Source organism: Chenopodium quinoa, unplaced genomic scaffold, assembly GCF_001683475.1.
Source record: "Chenopodium quinoa cultivar QQ74 unplaced genomic scaffold, ASM168347v1, whole genome shotgun sequence".
Taxonomy (NCBI): domain Eukaryota; kingdom Viridiplantae; phylum Streptophyta; class Magnoliopsida; order Caryophyllales; family Amaranthaceae; genus Chenopodium; species Chenopodium quinoa.
In genome coordinates this window covers 566,854-589,719 of record NW_018742959.1, presented here as the reverse complement: position 1 = coordinate 589,719, position 22,866 = coordinate 566,854, and the positions used below count along the sequence as shown (strand labels likewise).

The window sequence follows — 22,866 nt, the reverse complement described above, 5'->3', positions numbered from 1 at the left end:
GGACACCATTCCTTTCAGGCCGTGCTCAGATGGATTTTAGAAATCATTCACTTATTGACAGTCGAACTCGGAAATCGAGAAACACTTCTAGACGTAATAAGGATGACTATGAATCTTACCTTATAGTTCATGAAGAGACATAAGTGACATAGGAAATGGGCTATACACTAACTGCACACTTGTCTGGAAGGACAAGTGGGAGATTGAAAGAAATGGTGTCCTTCCAACAAATGTATTATTCCAATAGAGGGTTCGGAATCATTAGAAAGCTAATTATTCAGTGAGGTCAAGTGATCGGAATGTCTAGGTGGAGGCCGCTTCTGATCAATAATATCAATGTATAATTAATATTACAGCTTAATCTTGACTGAACCCTTTGGGTCGCACCCTAATCGAGTAACCAAATGCGAAACAACGAATCAATCCGAGGGATTAGATGAGTCATTAGAGTATTACGAACAAAAACGTCGGATATCGAGCTTGGAGCGTCGAAATCGAGCGTCATAAGTCGAGTCAAATTTAGAATTTGACGAGCCGAGAAATCAAGCAAGCGACAAGTACGAGCTAAGCCGTAGCCTCGCATTGGCCTACCCATGAGAGTGCTAGGCTAGCCTAGGCCACCAACCGCAACGCATGGCTATGCCGCAAGCCAAGCATGCATGTGCGTGCTAGGCTCGCTGGCCGAGCATGCTTGCATGGTTGGCGTGCCTAGTCGCACGCATGCTAGCGTGCCAATGTGCTGCCCCTCGCACTCAGCCACATGCATAGTCGCAGCTAGGCTGCGCTTAGCATGAGCATCGCAAGCAACGTGCTATGCGTGCGTGCTAGCATAGCAGCACCAGCCACAAGTAGCAGCTGGGCCTCACTAGCACACGCAACGTAGCAGCAGCCTGCATTACGTGCGTGGCTTGCTTGCTGCGCTCTTGTGTATGCGGGCTGGCGTGCTAGCCCATCCAAGGTGACAGGCGCCAGCTAGGCAGCCTTGGCAGCCAAGGCAGGCTGGAAGCCAGCTGTGCGTAGCCAGCTCACGGTCAATAGAGAGGACCGGTTTATGGGGATTGCTTGGGGAGCAAGTGGTGTTTTGTCCCCCCCCCCCCCTTAGTGGTCCTTACCTACCCTTGCTCACCATTTGACACTTGGCGCTTGTTGATTCATTTGCATTTTAATTTGTTTTTGGATTAAAATAAATTGTGCAAAATGCAATTCTCCCACATTGAAGGGAGATGGGAAATCAAGACTCCTTTCCCTATAAATACCCATGTTTTTGGTTTGGGAAGAAGCACTTGAGTTGAACTCAATAAGGCATCTCCTTATAAGTGCTAAAACCTTTAAGTTCGTAATACTCTAGTATTTCCTTAGTCTAGCCCCGACTAACCTTCAGGGTAGAGACCGCTCGGGTCGGGTCAAGGGTGTGAGCCGTTAGAGGCTTACGCACTTACCAAGCTAGAGCTTTCAAGTAAGAGCTCGTAAGCGAGCGAAGCACGCGTCGAGGGTAAGATCGTCTTTTCTCTTTCTCTCTCTTTTGTTGTCTAATTATGTGATTGCATGTTTAATTACATTAATTAGTGTGCGAGTCTTGGGCGGGTTTCATTCCGCGTAGTGTCGGACATTACGAAACCCAGCATACCTCGAGGTTGAACATATGGGGGGAGTTATGCGACTTTATAATTGACCATAACTTCTACTGGGAGTACAGGACGCTGTATATTCCTTTTTTTATTATGCGCAGGAATTCCGCCACTTACGAGTGGTTCTTTTATACTGACACGGTTAGCTCCCGTGTTAGTACCCCTTTATTGGGGCAAGTTAGGGGAAAACCCGTTTGATGCGTAATCAAGATAAATAAATAATCTAGTGATCTGTTAGTTGGTTATGTTGTATGTTGTGTGCTTGTAAACAGGTGAAACAAGGTACGTAAGTTGTGTGTTGATAGGATGAAAGCATGTTAGTGTGTACTGTTTACGCTTATGTACTCAGCATTGTTGATTGTGTGTTTGTATGTTTGTTTGGCCTTGTCTTTATCTTGGCCCTACGACGACCCATTTTTAATGGTGAGTAGTGGGGACAAAGTAAAGAGAAATTTTTCAGGTGTGGAAGCATATTCATGATGGGCATGAGTGAATAGCGAATCAATTTAGTTTCTATAAGAATATGATGTTGTTTATTGCTTCAATTATTATATATTTTGCTTGTGAGACTAATGCAAATGTTTTCAAATGTTTTATCTCGGTTTTATTAAACTCCTACAATGGTTCCAAGTTGTAGGTTGACTTTGGTTGACTTTACTTTCATTTGGTTTGACTTGTTAGTTGGCTTGTTTTGAATAGTTTTAAAGAGAGTCTTCCGCTGTGTGTCTTTGATAATTGCCTTAGCCGTTTTTCACGGTGGCGGTAATGTCTTATAATTTCCTATTTTGTATTTAAAAAGAGCAAGAACATGTAATTTAAAGGAAAGAAATTTCTAGGGTGTTACATTACACCCGACTTATCTAATACATCTCACCAAAAAAATTCTAGAAATTTGTGAAAATAAAATTGATGTATATTAAAAAACGGTAAAAGTATGATAAAAAGTTGCATTTTCATTCTAAACTTAACCATTATGATATTAATCGTGTCAATATTGAAAATTAATAAATGTTATTTTAATCTTTTGGAACATTTGAAAATAGAAATAAAATGGCTTAATTTGATTATTAACAAATTAGAAGAAAATGGTAATGTTTAAAAATTTAAATACAAACAAGTTTACACTAGATCATTTTGGTTGATTGGTAATACGTACTCAATTATGCCATATTAGATAAGAATAGGTCCAGCAAGATTGGATTAAGTTAATATATTTGGCCTTATAAATATGTTCTAAATCATGTAGGTTAGAAAATAGTTTAGTGAAACTATTGTTATATTACATGGGTTTTTTAAAAGTAAATTATCTAGAGAAGAAAGAATTTGGTTTACTTTTGAGATTTTTCCACATTTGTGTGTAAGAAAATTGTCAAAAATTAAAAGATTGGTTACATATTGATAATATAGTGAAATTCCTCATTAACCCAACAAGATCAGGTAAACCGCTCATAAAACTGTTATTACTATACATGGATGGAAAGGATTTACACTCGCTACATTATCCTATGTGATAAAATGCTACATGCAATAACTATATACCCTTTTACTAGGTACAAAAATGCTTACCTTTTTTTTTCTTAAGTTTAAACTAATCATTAATTAGTCACTCCAACATATAAACAGCAAATGATTTTTTTCAAAGCAAATAAGAAAGTCACCAACAGAATTTTTAGGATAGTTTGTAAATCATATTTGTACATAAATGGGCTGATGTTAGACCCATTTGTCATTTTTGTTGACTAAGTATACAAGTCCAATCCATATTGAACTCTAAGTTGTTGGTCTCAATATCAAGTCAATCACACAACCCAACTTAAAGAATAAAGGACCCAAAAACCTCGAAACTTATACAACAAATCTATGTTTTAAATTAAATTCAGCACCATAAGAAGAAACGACAAAGATAATAAACAATGTGTAACTTTCATTATAGATGTCTATATTAACAATAAAAAGGCATCTGAATTGAGGACAACAAATCAATTATATAATCAAACTGCACTTTATATTTCTGTAAGCTTTCTTAGTTTAACAATAGTGATAGAATGATGTGAACTCTTGGAGTGAGTAGCAAATCTCCGATTGTGATTAATAAGGAGGTAACTCTTCCTCCTTGGATCTAATTCAATTATCGTCAGCTTGTTTATCTGTTCTGTCTAAATACTTGTAAGAGTCTAACAAGTAGGAGAAAAAATAAAAGCCTGCAGCTTTCCAATGCAATACAAAAGCTTCATTCGAATCCAGAGCCTCTGAATCGTACGTTTCATGGGCAAATCAGTCTTTGCGAACTCTGCCATTTAGTAATATCCCCAATTTCCTGTTTTACAACTTCATTCAAAGCTCATTTGATTTATCTATCAACATATATACACTTACCATATTCAACCACCTTGAAATAGTTTCTGCTTTCTTTGCTAATGTAAAGGCAGGTTATAACTTTGCCCAATTGCTACATCAATAAACTATGTACATCTCCACTAGCTGCGGCATATTGTCCATGTATTACGTCGACTAGGGACATCTATAAACCTTCTGAAGGTGCTAAATATCGAAATAGCTACGATGTTACATCATCTGTGATTTCCATGCTACAAACACTACTTATGTACCAATCTAACAGTCACCTAAACAATCACAAGCGAGAAAACATAGCGGTGTTGCAACTTGTAAGTCACTTGTCAATAATGGCTTGAAAATTTTCCATTCTATGTCATGACTTCAAGAGCCTCCCTTGTTTTCCCAAGGATATTGAATACTGTCGCAGCAATATGTGATGGCGTAAGCCCCGCTTCAGCCAACTGGTCTCCTGGTGCGCCATGTTCAATGTATCGATCTGGGAGGACCAAAGGCCGCCACTGCAGACAAATTAAAAAGATACAAGAACACAGGGAATTAATATAACTACTTCCACATCTTATCAAGACTTTTAGTATGTAAATTACCACACACTGCTATTCAAATCTTTTTTATAGATGAATTTACTGATATAAAGAGTTTACACCTTTTAAATTAAAAAACAATATGTTGACCATATATGTACCTTTAGTTTGCCATCAAGAAGGCCATCAAGAGCCATAAATTGGGCAACATGAGATCCAAAACCGCCAATAGATCCTTCCTCAACAGTGATTAGAACTTCATGGGATTTTGCTAGACTACGGATTAGTGCATGGTCTAGTGGTTTGCAAAAGCGGGCATCTGCTACGGTCAAATTCAAGCCACGAGATTCAACCAAAGCTGCTGCAGCCAGGCAGTACTGAACTGCTGTACCATAACCTAGGAGTGCTACTCTATCGCCTTCTTTCAATATCCTGCCTCGTCCAATCTGTCACATATGATTTTAATTCTAATGAGAATATCCAATTTAAAGGAAATAAAGGTTGTCATTCAGCATGTAGGACAGTAGGAGTACAAAATTAAGGTAAAGGCTCACCTCAAGTGGAATGCCTTTATTGCCTGGTGGCAACTCTGTACCAATTCCATTTCCCCTGGGGTAACGAAAACAAGAAGGTCTGTCATCAATAGCAGCAGCAGTAGCGACCATGTGGAATAGTTCTGTCTCATCTGATGGCGCCATTACTATCATATTGGGGAGGCAAGCCATAAATGTTACATCAAAAGCGCCACAATGTGTAGGGCCATCGGATCCTACAAGGCCTGCTCTGTCCATTGCAAACCTCACTGGTATCTTTTGTAAGTCCACATCATGAACTACCTGTACATAAAAATCAACGTGACTTTTAGCAAAAAGTTTTACCAGAGGAACAGTAAAGAAAGTGATCTGTCGCTTAGAATGTGATCTACTACGTGAAGATGACTAGAAGTTTTACCTGATCATATGCCCTTTGCATGAAAGATGAGTAAATTGCACAAAAAGGTTTGAGACCTTCACAAGCCAATCCAGCAGCAAAAGTTACAGCATGTTGTTCAGCTATCCCAACATCAAAGCAGCGTGAAGGAAAGCGTCGTAGAAAGTGATTTAAGCCTGTTCCACCACCCATGGCAGCATGAATAGCAACTATATCTTTGTCCACCTCTGCCTCTGCAACTAATGCATCGGCAAAGTAAGTTGTATAAGACTGAGTAGGTGATTGGCCTTTGAACTGCTTGCCAGTGGCTGGATCAAATTTGGTCACCCCTACACAATGAGAAATATGCTTTAAAATGCACATTATCCAAGTGAAGTATTAGCTTTAGTTTCTTCATCATTTTAATAACGAATCTTTAACAATTTTATGAGAATACAAACTGTAAAAAATTAAAAGTGCGACAAGATCAAAATTTGATTTTAACAAAAAAAAAAAAAAAAGTAAGTAATTTAATGGCCAGCCTTTCATTCATTAAAATTAGTATTGTGGCCTAAAAACTGGCATTTGGAAAGATATGTATACCATGGTATTTGTCTGCAGCTTTCTCAGCATAAGGGTAACCTCTTCCTTTTTCTGTCACAACATGGATAAGCACTGGACCTGTGGTTTTTGTACTCTTAACCTCTTTAAGTATAGCTACAAGATCATCTACATTATGACCATCCACAGGACCAATGTAGTAGAGTCCAAGCTCTTCAAACAAAGTTGATCCTGTACCACTGATCATGCCTCGGGCATATTCATCAACTTTGGCAGCTAGCTGATACATGGGCCCTCCTATTTGTTTCGTGACTCCCTGCAATAAATTCAATGATGACACAAACCATCAATCATGCCAGTCAATACCTTGTTTACTCCCTAAGTTTGAGTCTTTGCTTAAACATGTACTGTATTTCATACAATACCTTGGCAACTTCTCTTAATTCTCGAAGAGGCTTGTTCGACTGCAATCGACTCAGAGCACTGCTAAGAGCTCCAACTGGAGGAATAGGCCCATCCAAACTGGCAGTGGGTAAAGAGACCTGCTTATTGTCATTGAGAATGACAATCATGTCAGAATCCAGGTATCCTGCATTATTCATTGCCTCAAAGGCTTGGCCGGCAGTCATGGCACCATCGCCTATAATGGAAACTACATTGTTCTGTCTACCCTTAAGATCCCTTCCTACGGCCATACCTATGCAAATGATAACAAACCATTAATCATTTTAGTAGACCAGCAAGTGCTAGCAAAATATCAAATTAAATGAGGTGAAATATTCTATTAACCTGCAAGGAGAAAGAAAAATATACTCTTTTCAGAAGCTAATAGAAGTTAATAATGTATAAAGCAACTGTCAAGTAGACTTTACTCTTCAGTCAATTAATGTTTCAGTCAAACGTTCCCATCACTATCAACAAAGATATAGAAAATTATAATCAGTAAATATTTTTAAAAAGTGCCAGAGTCCAATGACTCAGCTAGGCATCAAAGGATGTCTCGAAACCAATATAAACTTGTACATCATTGCATAATTAGCTATACAAGAGTCCAGCTTTTTCTTTTTGTATTAAAATTACTTACAATCACTTCATATTTGAGAAAAGCACATGAATACTATTCTAATGACATCTTATTTGACAATTCTTTTTCTTAAGGATTGGTGTAAATAACATCGAAGTTAAGTCAAATAAGAATATCAGACCATTTAGATCAGGTGGACTTATCAGAGACTCATTTTATAAGCTAATTACCTTATCTATTCTTATTTAATCAGACCATAGCAGATTTTCTTATTACCATCTGCCTACTGCAAAGCAATATATATTTAATTCATTTTTAATAAAAAATAACGAACAAATAGATATTTCAAAAGTACATATTTAAACATATCTAAGAATCTACATCATAATGTATTTTAATTTCTCAAGTATTAGAGTATAAATACAGTCAAGTTTCAGTCAAACCAAAAAATCAGATATAACCAGTAAAATACAGACCAAACCAAAGATTAGAAAATTAATATTACAACACCTTATTTAGTTGAAGAGAATGTAACCTACTTCCTTGAATGTTGAAACCAACTATCCAAGTAAAAACTAATGTGATTTTAAGAATAGGAATTTACCTAAGCCAGCAGAAATGCTGTTGGAACTATGACCTGCACCAAAGGCATCAAATTCACTCTCCCCGCGCTTTGTAAATCCTGACAATCCATTCGTCTGTCTTAATGTTCTCATCCTATCTCTTCTTCCAGTCAGGATCTTGTGTGGGTAAGACTGCAAATAATGAAAAGCACATATTCCCGGATGTAAATATCAAGAAAAACCCCTCTCACATCACACCCTCTAAAAGCATGTTTTAAACTTCATCCATAATAAGTATGCATTTAATGAGCTTTTAAAAATAGAACTCAGCTGCTAGCCACATTTACTAGAATTAAGGATTTTCTATGTAAGCTTTTACAATGGCTACAAAATTATTGTAATCAAAGTAATAAATGATTGTCGAGGCGTAATAAAACACTACAAAAGATCATTAGTGTAGATCTTTCGTTTCAGAATATTCATGTAGCCGCTACAAATTTTTTGAGTAAAAGCGTCGGAATCAACATTGCCTGTCATTCGAAAACGGAAGATTAGTTCAGATCAATACCTGATGACCAACATCCCACAATATCCTATCTTGAGGTGCATTAAAGACATAATGAAGAGCTATGGTGAGCTCCACAACCCCGAGGCTGGAACCAAGGTGACCGCCAGTTTTAGACACATTGAAGATCACATCAGACCGTAACTCATCTGCTAATTGTTTAAGCTCCTGCATTGACAGTAATCATCAAATTTACTAAATTTAATCAACTTAATTAAGTTAATGCCGGAAACATACACACATAATAATTTACCTTAACAGATAAGTTTTTCATATGAATGGGGTAGTTAATTGTGTCCAAAAGGGGAGTAGGTGGTCTTTCTGAGTAATAATCTCCACTTTCTGTCAATGATGCCCTTACATTACAAGGCCTTCTCTTCACCTGAACAAAGTAAAATAAAAATATTAAAAAAAAAAATTAAAAAAAAATAGTAAAATAATTACTCATCACTTTTCAAGAATAAATTTAAATTCTACCCAAATCATTATAACAAATTAATGAATAGATTGTTCTAATCTCGTTTTCTAACATAAATCAATGAGTCAACCCACATTTGTCACAAAACCACTCATCTAATTCTAGCAAGATTGAATTCAATTGGATGAATCATCAATGTAACAAAGTAACTAATTCTAGCCAAAACATGCCAAAAGAGCAGACTATTAACTCGTATTATTATTTGATGCAAATCAATGAATTTCACCTACTTTCACCAAATTATTCATTGATTCCAAGCAAAAATGATTTTTTTTTTTTTTCTCTTCCACGTCATTGAAACAAAGAATTTAAGTTTTATCCAATCCATGCAAAAGGGTTATACTTTTTAATTTCATTCGTTTGATGTCATTGAGTGAATTAACCCAATTTTTGTTACAAAACTATCCATAATTCATAATTACTCCCTCCATTCCTTTTTATTTATCTCATTTGTTTTTTCACAATTTTCAATACACATGTTTGAGCAATGAGCATTAATACCTTCATTATAAAATATTATAAAATATATATATTCAAATCTCCCTCCTCAAACTGAAGATTTCAACTAGGACAAACAAAAAGAAACTAAAGAAGTACAAATTTCAAAGCAAGACATATCAAATTTCTAACCATGTCATAATAGTAATTGAACTCTGTAATTTCCAACACATGCCAAATGATATGATAAAACATTTTAATCATTTATTTGACTTTTATGAAATTCAGAAGCATAGACAGTGCAACAACCAATAAATTCCAAATTTATCCAAGCATAATTTATATATATATATATATATATATATATATATATATATATAAAATTAAAAAAAAAAAAATTCAACCTGCTGCTTAGGTAGATTTTGCAGATTTTTGCTCTTTGTTAATTGAGGCTTGAGCAGATCTGAACTAACTACTGGACCAAAATGTACAGCCATTGAACTTAAACAAAACGCCATTTTAAACACTCAAACTTCTAAATGCAAAATTAACCAAAACCCAGAAACAAATTTCCAATTTGAATCAAACCCAGAAATCAATCTAAATTCTTGATCAAAAATCAACCAATAATCAAATCAAATAACCCAAAAAAGTATCAAAATCTTCACAAAATGGGAACAATTGAAATACCCAATTGAAATAAAACTATTGATATTGGTTTTTGTTTGGTAATGAAGTTAAAATTTGAAGTAAAAAGAGAAGAAAAGAGAGGATGATTTGTGCGGTAGGCAATGGAGAATGTACACTAACAATGAGTGAAATGCTGTCATAGGCGTTACCACTTAAAAGTGAGCACTGAGTATTGCCAAATTGCCCATGTTTGTTTACCTTGTTTTGTTTTTGTATACAATGCACCTAAAAACTCAAGATTTTAATAGGGAGGTGATTTGGGATGATTTGATTGGACCACGTCATCAGAAATCTTTAAGTGGATAGAGAGAGAAGATAACTTACCTTGTTGGAATGAATAGTGTGACTAGTGATTGTCTCATTGGAAAATCTTGTCAACTCAACTTTCTACAGTATTTGGGTTTTCGTACTCCCCTGTTTCAAAATAAATGTTCCAATTAAACTGAACATATATGCCAATGTAAAATTTCGATTTATCACTCTGTAATATTCGAAAATATAAAGTTGATTTTCGAAAATCATAACTTGAGATAATTCTGAAATGCACGTATAGATGAATATATATTTTTCTTATTTATAAATCATTAAAGTTGGTCAAAGTGGCTTAAGTGAAGTACAAAAAAAAAAACAAAAAAAAAAATCAAAATGGGCCAATTATATTGAAACGGAGGGAGAATTTGTTTTTATACTCACTCTATTTCAAAATAAAGGTCTCATTTTCACTTTTGTATTATTGTACACTACTTTAACCTTTGATGGTGTTTTATGCATACTGTAATGTTTAAAATAGTGATGGTGGTATTTGTTGATATCGTACCAATATATGCTTACGAATGATGACAAAATTTTTATAATTTTTAGTTGTTCATAATTAAATATATTATTAGTTAAAGTTATGCATTAGCAAATGTGCCGGTCAATTAGGGCATTTGTTTTGAAACAGATGTAGTAATTTGATATTGAAGCGCATCTTCACGAGGAGTTGAGAATTGTAGAAATGACAAAAAGTTAGTAGAATAACTAACCTAAACAATACCTTAGTGTAATAGATGTTGGTTGATGATTTCAATACAGTAATAAATTATTTGAACGGCTCGTTTAATTCACAAAAAATTGGAATATACAAGTGTATAAAAGCAATGTTGACAAACAATTCTCTCTTTCCTCTTTCCATAATCATGACAACACTTGCAGATCCGCGTTGGCGCATGGGGGGACATGTGCTACCCCTCCCCCACCACCCCCATCCCCACGAGGAAGTATAAATGGAGGTTTGATATGTGTGGGCAAATGCATAACATGGCATTTCTATAAATATTTTGCAACTTTTTGTTATGGGTGTTGAAATTGGAGGGAAAATCTGAATTGTATAGTAAAAATTTGTAACGGGGTGGGACCCATATCCTAATAAAAAACAATTGAGGCTGATTCCCACTTGTACTTCTTTCTTCCAGCAGACCCACAATACTAAGCTTGGTTTTTCCAAAGGGGAACCTTCTTCCTTAAAAAATCTGGTGAAAAGGTGACCACCTTTTTCTCCATTGTTGAACTCGAAAATCCTTGCAAACTCCAAAATCCTTGCATTAATGCAGGAACCCTAAAAATTCTACTGCTCTAAGCAAGCAATGGAGTACCTTGAAACCACTGAGGATATCAAAAGGTACACCGGCGGCGAGTATGGGTTGATCATTTGCGAGCCCATTCCCGATGATGATTGCGGTGGCAAAGAAGACTGCGCAGTAGCGTTGGAGGCACTGTTGAATCAAATGAGTGATTAAAATTATGTGTTAAAGAGTGTTTGAATAAATTTTAGGGTTTGATATAGGTATCTGATTAGGGGATTTTTATCCACCAATCAGCATCCGACACGTGGGCCAGCCAGGTTTTGCCACGTGTCCTTCATGAAGGCCAATAGGAGCCTGCCACGTGTCATCAAGAGATTCGCCTTCCTTGGACCAATTGCAATGTGACACGTGTCCACCCATGCCAAATGGGAAAACCGGACAACAAGGCCCAATATTTGTGGGGGGCCCAGTCAGCCTTAGGTTTAACCTAAACCTAGTACTGGCACGTATCCCAAGGCATATAAATATGCCCATTAATCCTCATTAAGGGGGATTACGCACATTTAACACTCTCACCTAGAGAGACTCAATTACTTCCGCATTAATTACTCCTTAATCAAGTACTAACTTGACCGTCGGAGGCGGATCTCCAATCGTCCGGAGCATCCGTTTGTTTTGCAGGTACAGGCGTCCGGTTCCAGTCTCGGAATTGTAACTCTCCCGCAGGACATCAGAAAACCCCGAAACATTTTGGCGCCGTCTGTGGGGAGAGTACTTCTGAGATGGCATCCACGTCTGTACCGACTCCTGAAGAGAGGCGTCCCCTGGACGACCCTCAAGTTCAGTCGGACCATGATACTGAGGAAGAATATGAAGTTGAAGCTCACACAGCTTCAGATAGGACCCTAAGGGCCCGAACACCCGTCATACCGAAAGGAGAGAACGGGGAGATCTTCAAACTGGACTCAGTGATCCAGCCGGCGCACCGCCTGTTCAGCAGCAGCCGGCTAATGGGTCTGCTCCCATTACAAGAAACGAACTCATGACCTTCATGAGGGGCTTCAAGGGAGAGATTCAAGAGTTGCTCAACAAGAAGCCGCCTGCTCTGGCCAAGGAGCAGTCGGCTAAGAAACCTTCCTCTTCAGGGAAGAGGAAGCCTGTTCAAGGGCGAGAGGCGACCCCTCATCCTAACTCTAGGAAGTGGGAGCCGCCTGTCCTTGATTTCACAAAGTACCGCTTTCCTACTCCAGGAAAGAGGAAACCTGTTCGTCATATTCAGGCGGACGGGTCGAAGAAAACATACACATATGCTCGGCTATTGCTAGAGAAGAAAAAGAATGACCGATTGTCAGAGTTGGCCTCTACTTCAGACTTCCAAGACAGTCTACGCAATACCTCGATGAAGTATACTCAATCGCATCATGAAAGTCAGTCAGGCGGCACCTCCTGTCAGTCCGGCTTTCATAGTGACCAGGCGGTACCAAACTTACCATTTGTACCGCAACAATAATATTTTTTCAGTCACCTCTGTTTGGTGGGCATGCAGCAAAGAATGTCCAACCTATGGACTGGCAGCTACGGTTGCTTAGACTTGGGGAACAGTCATCGGCCTTCTCCAAGGAAATTGCTGAAGCCGCTCAGCCGGCCAAAGTGAAAAATGTATTAGTAGGCGCCTATGATGGCACTACTAACCTAGAAGACCATTTGATGGCATTCACCAACCTGATGTACCTTCAAGGGTTGGATGATCCCACTTGGTGCGAAGAAGACGACCCTTGATTTAGGAACGATTCAGCAGGGCGAGAAGGAGGGGCTTCGTTCTTACATCAGGCGGTTCAACCTGATGAGAATACAGATTCAAGGGTTACCGGATGAGGTAGCCTATACTGACTTTTTCAGAGGCCTCAAAGACGGATCGACATTCAAATTAGATTTGGTTCGAAAGAGGGTGACGACTCTTCAAGAGGCCTTGATTGAAGCGGAAGCCTATATACAGGCGACTGATCTTTGTAGTACGGGAAAACAGTCGGACGGGAAAAGGTTCGACAAAAGAGAAGGACGACAGAAACAGTCGTCGAACAAAGATGAGAAGAAGAGAAAAGAGGTATGGGCGGCTGATTCCTCTAAACAGCCGGCCCAGAAGAAGAAGAAAGAATTCAAACCATACTACCCAAAGTATGCGTTTAACAAGGATAGCCAAGCTATCCTAAAGGAAATCAAGGGACGGATCTCAATTGAGAAGCCGATCCCCATGAAGGGTTCTGCAAGCAACCGGAACCAAGAAAAATTCTGTGATTATCATGAAGATGTTGGTCATCACACCAACGAATGCATCAGTCTCATGCGATATCTGGACCGCCTGGCTGAGCAAGGCGATCTTGACTCTTATGTCAAGAAATCTACGGGGAACAATTCCTCGAAAAAGCAGTCGGCCAAAAAGAGTCAACAGGCGGACAGCTCTGATATAGATGATGCAGTCGTCTACACCATTGCAGGCACCTTCTCAGGAGGCGGCCCCACTATTAGGGGCAACAAAGACAATATCAGGCGGCTAGACGTAAATTCCGTTCACTAAGAACGACCCTCCAAATATTCATTTCCTGAGATTGTCATCACTGAAGAAGATCTAGGAGGGGTAAGGGGGCCGCATGACGACCCTATCGTTATTGAATGTAAAGTGGCCAACCAGAGAGTTGGCCGAATCCTTATAGATACCGGAAGCTCCTCAAATCTTATCAGTAGCAAATGTCTGTCAAAACTCAAATATCAGACTGATTGCATACATCCGACATCCCACCCTTTAGTAGGGTTTGGAGGAGGAGGAGTCCACCTAGTGGGACGAGTGGATTTACCCATCCGACTGGGTGAAAAAGGGTAAGGAAGACACATGGCAGTCCGGTTCCTGGTAGTAGAAGAACTCTCGGCCTACAACAAGATTCTAGGACGACCAACCCTGAATAATTCCAAGGCTGTTATAATCCCATCTCTTATGTTGCTCAAGTTTGAGAGGGATGATGGAACAGTCGGGTCCCTAAGGGGAGATCAGAGGATGGCCCGAGAGTGCTATCTCTCGGATATCAAGCCCACTGTTATGGCCGCTGGGTCAAGTGGTGGAAAAACAGACCTTGACAATATCAAGGAGAGTGCGCCTGTTCAAGAAGCAGGCGGCAAGAAGAGAAAGGCAGCCCAGACGGGGGCCGCAAGAAAAGACAGAAAATAGCAATCATTGGCAGAGGAGCGGTCGGATGAATTCCGCCCTCAGCCGGCTGGTGAGCATACGGGCCTGATCTTAGACGACTCACGTCCTGAGCGAACAGTCAAAGTTGGGACGACTGCTCTGAGAGTCCTGGGTGACGACTTTCACAAACTATTGAAAGAATACAAGGACATCTTTGCATTCAAAGTCCACGAAATGCCAGGCATTAGTCCTGACCTGGCGGTACATAAACTGGTTGTGGATCCGAAAAAGAAGCCGGTAAGGCAGAAGAAGCGGAACCATGGCGAAGAAAGAAGTCAGGCGGCAGCCGCCGAAGTTAAAAAATTACTTGATGCAGGGTTCATTCGGCAATGTTACTTCCCAGACTGGGTTGCAAATGTGGTGCTTGTTAAAAAGCCGAATGGCACCTGGCGAATGTGTGTAGACTACACAGACTTAAACAAGGCGTGCCCAAAAGACAGTTACCCTCTGCCTAAAATTGATAACCTGATCGACTCAACAGCCGGCCATGCATTGATGAGCTTTATGGACGCCTACTCTGGTTTCCATAAAATTCCTTTATGGAAGAAAGATCAGGAGAAGACGGCCTTCGTCACTGATCAAGGGTTATACTGTTACACGGTCATGCCATTTGGTCTTAAGAATGCCCCGGCCACCTTCCAGCGAATGATAAACACTGTGTTCTTTGTTCAGATTGGGAGAAACGTCGAGGCATACATTGATGATATGATTGTCAAGTCTAAGCTTCAGATAGATCATCTGTCGGACCTCCGAGAAACTTTCGCCACACTCAGGCGGCACCATGTCATGCTCAATCCCAAGAAATGTGTGTTTGGAGTTGAGTCTTGGAAATTTCTCGGATTCCTTATCAATCAGAGAGGAATAGAGGCAAACCCTGAGAAGGTGCAGGCGGTCATCGACATGCAGTCGCCTCGTACCGTCCGAGAGGTTCAGAAGTTAACAGGTTGTCTGGCGGCATTGGAAAGATTTCTAAGCCGATCAGGCGACAAATGCTTATACTTCTTCCAATCCATTAAGAAGAAGGCAAGGTTTGAATGGGGACCGGATGGTGAGGCGGCCTTCCAGAAATTGAAAGTTCACTTGCATTCCTTGCCGAGGCTGGTCAGCCCTTTGCTCAAAGAAGTACTCTACATGTACCTGGCCGTCTTTGATCATGCGTTAAGCGCTATTCTTCTTGCTGAAAGAGACGGTTGTCAGCTTCCAGTCTACTTTGTCAGTCATGTATTGAAAAATGCCGAGTTGAGGTATCCCTTAGTGGAGAAATTTGGTCTTACACTCTTCATGGCTGTTAAAAAATTGAAGCCCTACTTTTTGGCACATGCAGTCGTCGTGTATACAGATCAACCTATCAAGCGGCCACTGACCACCATGGAGTCGTCAGGCCGGATGATCAAATGGGCCATAGAAATACAGAGCCTTGAAGTTACTTTCGAGCCTAGAAAAGCAGTGAAGGGGCAAGCCTTTGCTGACTTTATTGTTGAGATGACTCGTCCCCCTGATTCTCGAGATCCAGACCAAGTCTGGAAGGTATATGTGGACGGAAGCTCTACTTCAAATGGTTGTGGAGAAGGCGTCATATGTCAGTCACCAGAGGGCGACAGGTACGAGTATGCTCTACGCTTCAGTTTTCAGGCCTCAAACAATGAGGCAGAATATGAAGCTTTACTAGCCGGAATCCGCATGTGCAAGGCGGCAGGGGCACGAAAGATAGACGCCTGTTCCGATTCAAAATTGATAGTGAGTCAGTATAATGGCGAATACGAAGCAACCCATCCGGCCATGATAAAGTATTTACAGGCAGTACGACAGGCAGTCGGATCCCTTGAAGATTTTCATCTGACTCAAGTGCCAAGATCAGAAAACAACCAGGCAGATGCACTTTCAAAATTAGCATCATCCGCCTCTTGTGATACTCCTCGAACTGTTTTTTGGGAAGTGATGGAGAAGAGAAGCATCGAGGAAGACCCTATTGGAATCCTAGACAGAAGCTCAACTTGAATGGATCCAGTCAGGGCATATCTGACAGATGGTATCCTGCTGGATGATCATCACCAGGCGGCAGCGCTGAAAAAACGAGCAGCCAGTTTTGAAATGATAAATCGAGAACTTCACAAAAGGGGGTACCTTCAACCCTTCTTAAAGTGTGTTACTCCAGAAAAGGGGCGAGAGATACTAGACGATCTTCACTCTGGTTACTGTGCTTCCCATATAGGCGGTAGGACGCTTGCTCAACGGAGAAGGCGGCAGGGCTACTTTTGGCCTACTTTAGAAGCAGATGCAATGGAGATGGTGAAAAAATGTGACAAGTGCCAAAGGTTTGGCAAACTAATTCACCGTCCGGCTACTGACCTCACTACCATTCATAGCCCACTACCGTTTGCTAAGTGGGGCATGGATATTCTGGGTCCCTATACGCCTGCTACAGGCGGAAGGAGGTACATACTTGTTGCAGTCGACTACTTCACTAAATGGGTGGAGGCGGAGGCTGTAAAGGGAATCAAGACGAAGGATGTAATTTCATTCATCTGGAAAAATGTCATCACTCGGTTCGGGGTTCCCATGTCTATGGTTTTTGATAATGGTCCCCAATTTGAGACGCCTGTTCTCAAAGCTGGTTGGGTGACCAAGGAATTGCACACCACTTTGCATCAGTCGGCCGTCCACAAGCAAACGGCCAGGTAGAAGCCTTTAATAAAATCATCTCAGACGGTCTCAAGAAAAATATTGAACGAGTAGGCGGCCTATGGGCGGATGAATTACCACATGTTCTCTGGGCCATTAGGACGACTGAAAAAGGGGCGACTGGAGAAACTCCATTCCTCCTAACCTATGGTGCGGAAGCTGTTTTTCCAATTGAACACTACGAGCCGACTCTTCGAGTAATGCTATATGACGAAGAGGCAAACTGGGAAGCCATGCGCCTGGCATTAGACTCACTCCCAGAAAGGAGGGGCAATGCTTCTTGCGCCATGAAATTTACCGCCTGAGAATTACTAGATCATACAACAAAAAAGTACACAGGCGTCCACTCAAAGTGGGGGACTTTGTACTTAGAAAAGTGGAAGCAGTTGGTAGGGCTAATGAGTCTGGCAAATTAACTCCCAACTGGGAAGGACCCTACCAAATCTATGAAGAGGTCAGGGACGGTACCTACCGTCTGGAAACACCAGACGGCCAACCGTTGCCTCGAACCTGGAATGTAGATAATCTTATGAAATATTTCTTTTGAATGATATAAATAGTCGAGGGCTACTTAATAAAAGTTTGATGTTTCATTCAATTCTATACTAAGAGGGGCATGCCTACTGACAAACAGTCGGCTACTCTCCATGTTTAATTTTTTACCTAAGGAAGCATGCCTACTGACAAACAGTCGGTTACTCTCCTGTTTAATTTTTATTCTTACTTAAGAGGGGCACGCCGCTTGTTCCACACAACCGGCTACTCTCCCATAACACAGTTCACCAAGAACTATCAAAGGCTCATGGATAAAATGATCAGACCAGGCGCCAAGCCAACTGATTCAAATATAAGTTCAATTCAACCTGTCCCAACATTATAGCAGGCGTCCGACGGCATCCATCCGGATGAAATTCGTCGCAGAGAGCAGCTCCCTTTTGGGTGGAATATTGTTCTATAAAATCATTACACGGCACCTATACGACTGTCTAACCAAGACAACCACGTAGCCGTTTCCCGGACAAGGATACCTCTCACTTAACTGACTAATCATGTCAAACAAGTGTTCGCAGTAACCATCCGTGTCAACAAACCGACTGAACTACTTGGGATAAGATTAGTCGGTATCTTATGAGTTAATAGCCAACAAACATTGGCAAATAAAGGGGAACAACCGGTACCCAGCGCTTGAAACCTCTACTACTCAGTCACTCGACGACTAGGTAACAATCATGTTTACTTGGTCACTCCTTAAAAATTTAGTATGAGACTAAAAAGGTGTTCATACAGCGCCTGTTCACACTAGATTAAATGTGGCGGGGAACAGTCGGCCTGGACCGACTAGAGTCTCTAGCCTAAAAAAAAAAAAACAAAATAAACAAGACAGATAGGAAACCACCTTCCTACTTGGTTGAAGGGGATCCAGTCTTTAAAGTGGCCGACTGATCGCTTAGCCTGGAAACAGACATCCAGTCGTCCAGGGGCATAGGTGGCCTGACTAACTACCTCGTACCTGTCCGCAACTATCGGCCATGCAAAATAGTCGGTATAAGTATGCAATTGGATATCAGAGTTTCGATACTTAACAAATTCGAAACGAAACAAATTCGAAACATTTTGGCAAAAAGGCATCCACGTGGCATTAACAGCCGGCCAGAAGGACCGGCATAAATATTCATACCCCCGGCCCCTTGGCCGGGTAAAAGATACAAAAAGAAGCCGGTCATTAAGACCGGCAAAATATTCAGAACCCCGGCCCCCTGGCCGGGTAAACAGAAACAAACGACACGCAGGCCGTAAAAAGAAGACATAAAGCTTAAGAAGGGGGCAGATCTTCAGTAATAGCAGCTGCCGCCTGGTCATCACTCTTTTTGCTGGACTCGGCTTCAGCTGCATCCTTTTTCGGTGCATCCACCCCAAGCGGCACAAGCGCCACTACCGGCTCCTCCTCCTCCAACGCCTCGTCCTCAGCAGCCGCCAGGATCTCTTGATTATATCTATCAGAACATTGGCGGTACGTTTTTTCCCAGGAGGAAAAGTCGGCATTGGGGAAGAGGCGGCCCCAAGTCAGGCGCTGGATCTGAGCAGAGTCTTCCATCATCTCTCGGACCAGCTCCTTCTTTTCTTGCTCGGCCTTTGCCGAGAGCTCCTGAGTAAGACTCTTCTCCTGGGTCACCAGGCGTTCCTTAACGTGTGCCAAGCATTTCTCCAAGGTGTCGTATGAGGACATTTTTTGGCGAAGAGGTCTCAGCTCGGCCTTGAGATTGATGATGGTCGCCTCCAGCTCATTATTTTTCTTCTGGGCCGCCTCTAACTGAGCCCGGATAGCAGAAGTAGCCTGCGCCTGATAATAAAGAATATCAATTGTCAAAACCTCATTTTGGGCAATTTGAAACATTGCCTTATCACAGTCAGAGGCGGCCATAGCTTTTGCAGCCTTTACCTCTTTGTTCTTCCTGTCAAGCGGCTTGCGAAGGCCGTTCACTCGGAGCAGGGCCTAAGTAAACGGGAACAGGCGTCAGTTTTCAAACAAAAAAACAGGCGTCCTGGAATTTAAATAACCAAAAATATGCTAAGTATACCTCAGCAAGGACCCCTGCAATCCCGTCTAGGTCAAGGGTGCCGACACCCCTGACCGCCTCCCTCTCAGCCGGAGGGACGGCTTTGATCATAGACTTGGCCACCTCGACCAAGTCTGGCTCATGAGGGCCGGCTGCATCAAGCATAAACAAACGAGTTAGACCTAATAAAGAAGGGAGCAACTCTAAATTCACAAGGATAGCTTCATACTTCTAGGCGGTCCGATTGGAGTTTTAGAAGGAGTGGACGGCTGTTTCTCAGCCGCCGCATGTTTCCTGGCAGTAACAGGAGAGCTCGCAACAGTCGTCCTCCGGGTCTTGGAGTCCGGCTGTTGGGAAGAAGAGGCTCTTGGAGTGCCCGTCTAAAAAAAAAAAAAAAACACTCGGTCAGTATATGCAAAAACCCAACTCCAAAAAGAGAGTGAAAGGTTTGGAGCTCACCAAGGGCGCCCCCTTGTTGGGGGAGTCGGTTGAGGATTGTTGCATGATAGAGGCTCGCAACATGGCCGCCGCAGTCTTGGAGGCGGTAATTTTGCTCATGGCGTCCGCTGCAAGAACAAATAGCAAAGTTAATAAAAAGTCATAACAGTAATGCATGGAAAAATAGAGTATTCGACAGGCCAGCTACCTCTTGAACACCGACTGCTAAGGCCACAGGCGGCCATAAAGTACTTGTCATAGAGCCATTTGAAGCTCGGGACGCAGTGCAGGGGTACTTGCTCTCGTACCCCTGTAGTAGAGTCGACCCTCGACTCTACTTTAAAGAGTCCTTTATCTAGGATCTCTTTCTTGGCTTTGGGGGGAACAGGCAGTATGCTGCGGCCGCCTGCAAGAAGAGGCGGATTCTTGTTCCACCTGTTAAAGCGCTTGTTCAGCTCTGTGTCTGAACTTTCAATGATAAGGAAGGTGCTTCGCCAATCCTTCCACTTGTTTGCTTTACCTCTTTTCATGAGGTAGCCTCTGTGGCTCGTCAATTGATACCAGCCGGTACCGCCTGCCTTAGGGGTCCGGCTGAGGTAGTTCATGTGGGCGAAAGCCTCTAAGTTTGGCTCCACCCCGTGCAGTTCGCACCCGACCACATAGTCGAGTACGTTGACCCAGGAGTTTGGGGCTAACTGCCATAACCCCAACTCATACCCATCCAAGATCCGCTGAACAACCGGATGTAGTGGGAAGCGCAGCCCAGCCCTGATGGCCGCCTCGTAGCAGCCAAAGCAGGCGCTATCATAACTAGTACCAGCCGGCCAGACGACTGTGTCTTCTGGATCCGGCACGAAAACTAAAAAGTCGGGGCCCATTGTGTGGTTCGCAATAAAGCTCCCCACTCTCTCTTGCATGGCCGTGATCCGGCCCCGTGGGACAGTGCAGTAGTAAGGGGTATTTTGCTCTCGGTAAGAGGTGGAGCCAGCGGATGGCTCCGCCCAATTGTCCCCCTTCTCAACTGCGTGAGAAAGCCTCGCCTCTTGTAGGCGGCTGTTTTTCTCTTCTGTGTCCAGAGAAGCATGACCAGAAGAGCTAGACTCGGATTCGTCCTCTGACGAGTCTTAAGAGGACGACTCCTCCCCTCTCCCAGAGGGGCCCGCCTTCTCTCCTTCAAAAGGAGCAGGAGAGAATGTAGACTTGTCAACAGTAAAATGGGAAGGGGTCACTTTGACCCCCCCCTCAGAACTGTCGGCTTTCAAGCCGCTTTGGTTCACTTCCACATCTGGCGCCTGGTCAGATGTTTCACTAATCGGCACCCTATGGGAGGAGCCGTCTGAGTTCAAGATCCTAGCAGTCCTTTTTGTTCTGGCCATCATGTTCTGCATAGACACAGAGACAGTCGGACTTTGTATATAGGGCAAAGATGGGTCTGGAAAAGGGCAGGCGGCACTCCTAGTCCTAGATTCAGCCGTCCCCGGTGACCGGCTGATCACTAACCTAGGTCGTGTCGTGTGCTTCCGTGGTGCCATTCCAAAAAGAATAAAATAAAGAGAAAATTAAGAGTAAGAGAACCGACGGTTACCTGAACGAGTGAAGTTGACGGAGTTCTGGAAATCCTGTGTAGTCGGCTTGTCAGAGCAGGCGGTAGGCAGAAAGAGTCCGAAATGTCAAAGCAAGTTCAAGGGTCCGAATGTTCTCTCTAAAAAGTTCTCAAGTGTGAAAATGACTGAAGTCAACACACCCTTATATAGGCAAAGTGAGAAGGCGAAGGGTCACTTCCAAAATTCAAAATTTGGGCGGGAGAATCTCTCGGCCTTTCGCCGAGTGACATCTGTAGCAGGCCGTCGCCTGTCACGGTGCGACACCTGTCACAGGTAACACGTGACCAGTCACGTGCCACCTTTGAGGGGCATCTGATTAGGAGATTTTTATCCACCAATCAGCATCCGACACGTGGGCCAGCCAGGTTTCGCCACTAGTCCTTCATGAAGGCCAATAGGAGCCTGCCACGTGTCATCAAGAGATTCGTCCTCCTTGGACCAATTGCAATGTGACACGTGTCCACCCATGCCAAATGGGAAAACCGGCCAACAAGGCCCAATCTTTGTGGGGGGCCCAGTCAGCCTTAGGTTTAACCTAAACCTAGTACTGGCACGCATCCCAAGGCATATAAATATGCCCATTAATCCTCATTAAGGGGGATTACGCACATTTAACACTCTCACCTAGAGAGACTCAATTACTTCCGCATTAATTACTCCTTAATCAAGTACTAACTTGACCGTCGGAGGCGGATCTCCAATCGTCCGGAGCATCCGTTTGTTTTGCAGGTACAGGCGTCCGGTTCCAGTCTCGGAATTGTAACTCTCCCGCAGGACATCAGAAAACCCCGAAACAGTATCGATGTGAAAATCTAGAATACCATGGTAGTAGATAGAGTTAAATTGACAATGACGCACCTTTAGTGTTGAAGTCAATCTCGGTTTAAAACGCTGTTAATTGAAGCATCAATTGGTAGAAGCAAGTAATTTCAAACGCTATTAATTGAAGCATTGTTTCGTAGGAAGTAACAATTTTTGGGTTTGTTGTTACAAGTGTGTACAACAACAACAACAACAACAACAACAAAAACAACAACAACAACAAC

The 22,866-nt window shown here is 42.0% G+C and overlaps 1 protein-coding gene across 1 annotated transcript; it reads right to left on the bottom strand.

Annotated features, from left to right (window-relative positions):
- Positions 1–3,885: 3,885 nt before the first annotated feature.
- On the bottom strand, positions 3,886–9,936 carry LOC110728728 (probable 1-deoxy-D-xylulose-5-phosphate synthase, chloroplastic). Its single transcript, XM_021908374.1, has 10 exons — positions 9,450–9,936; positions 8,383–8,511; positions 8,133–8,297; positions 7,606–7,756; positions 6,403–6,674; positions 6,020–6,293; positions 5,459–5,766; positions 5,062–5,343; positions 4,669–4,953; positions 3,886–4,483 (listed from the first exon to the last, which is right to left on the bottom strand). The coding sequence occupies exons 1-10, from the start codon at positions 9,561–9,563 to the stop codon at positions 4,334–4,336; spliced, it is 2,130 nt and encodes a 709-aa protein (XP_021764066.1). The 5' UTR covers positions 9,564–9,936; the 3' UTR covers positions 3,886–4,333.
- Between the last annotated feature and the right edge of the window lie 12,930 nt (positions 9,937–22,866).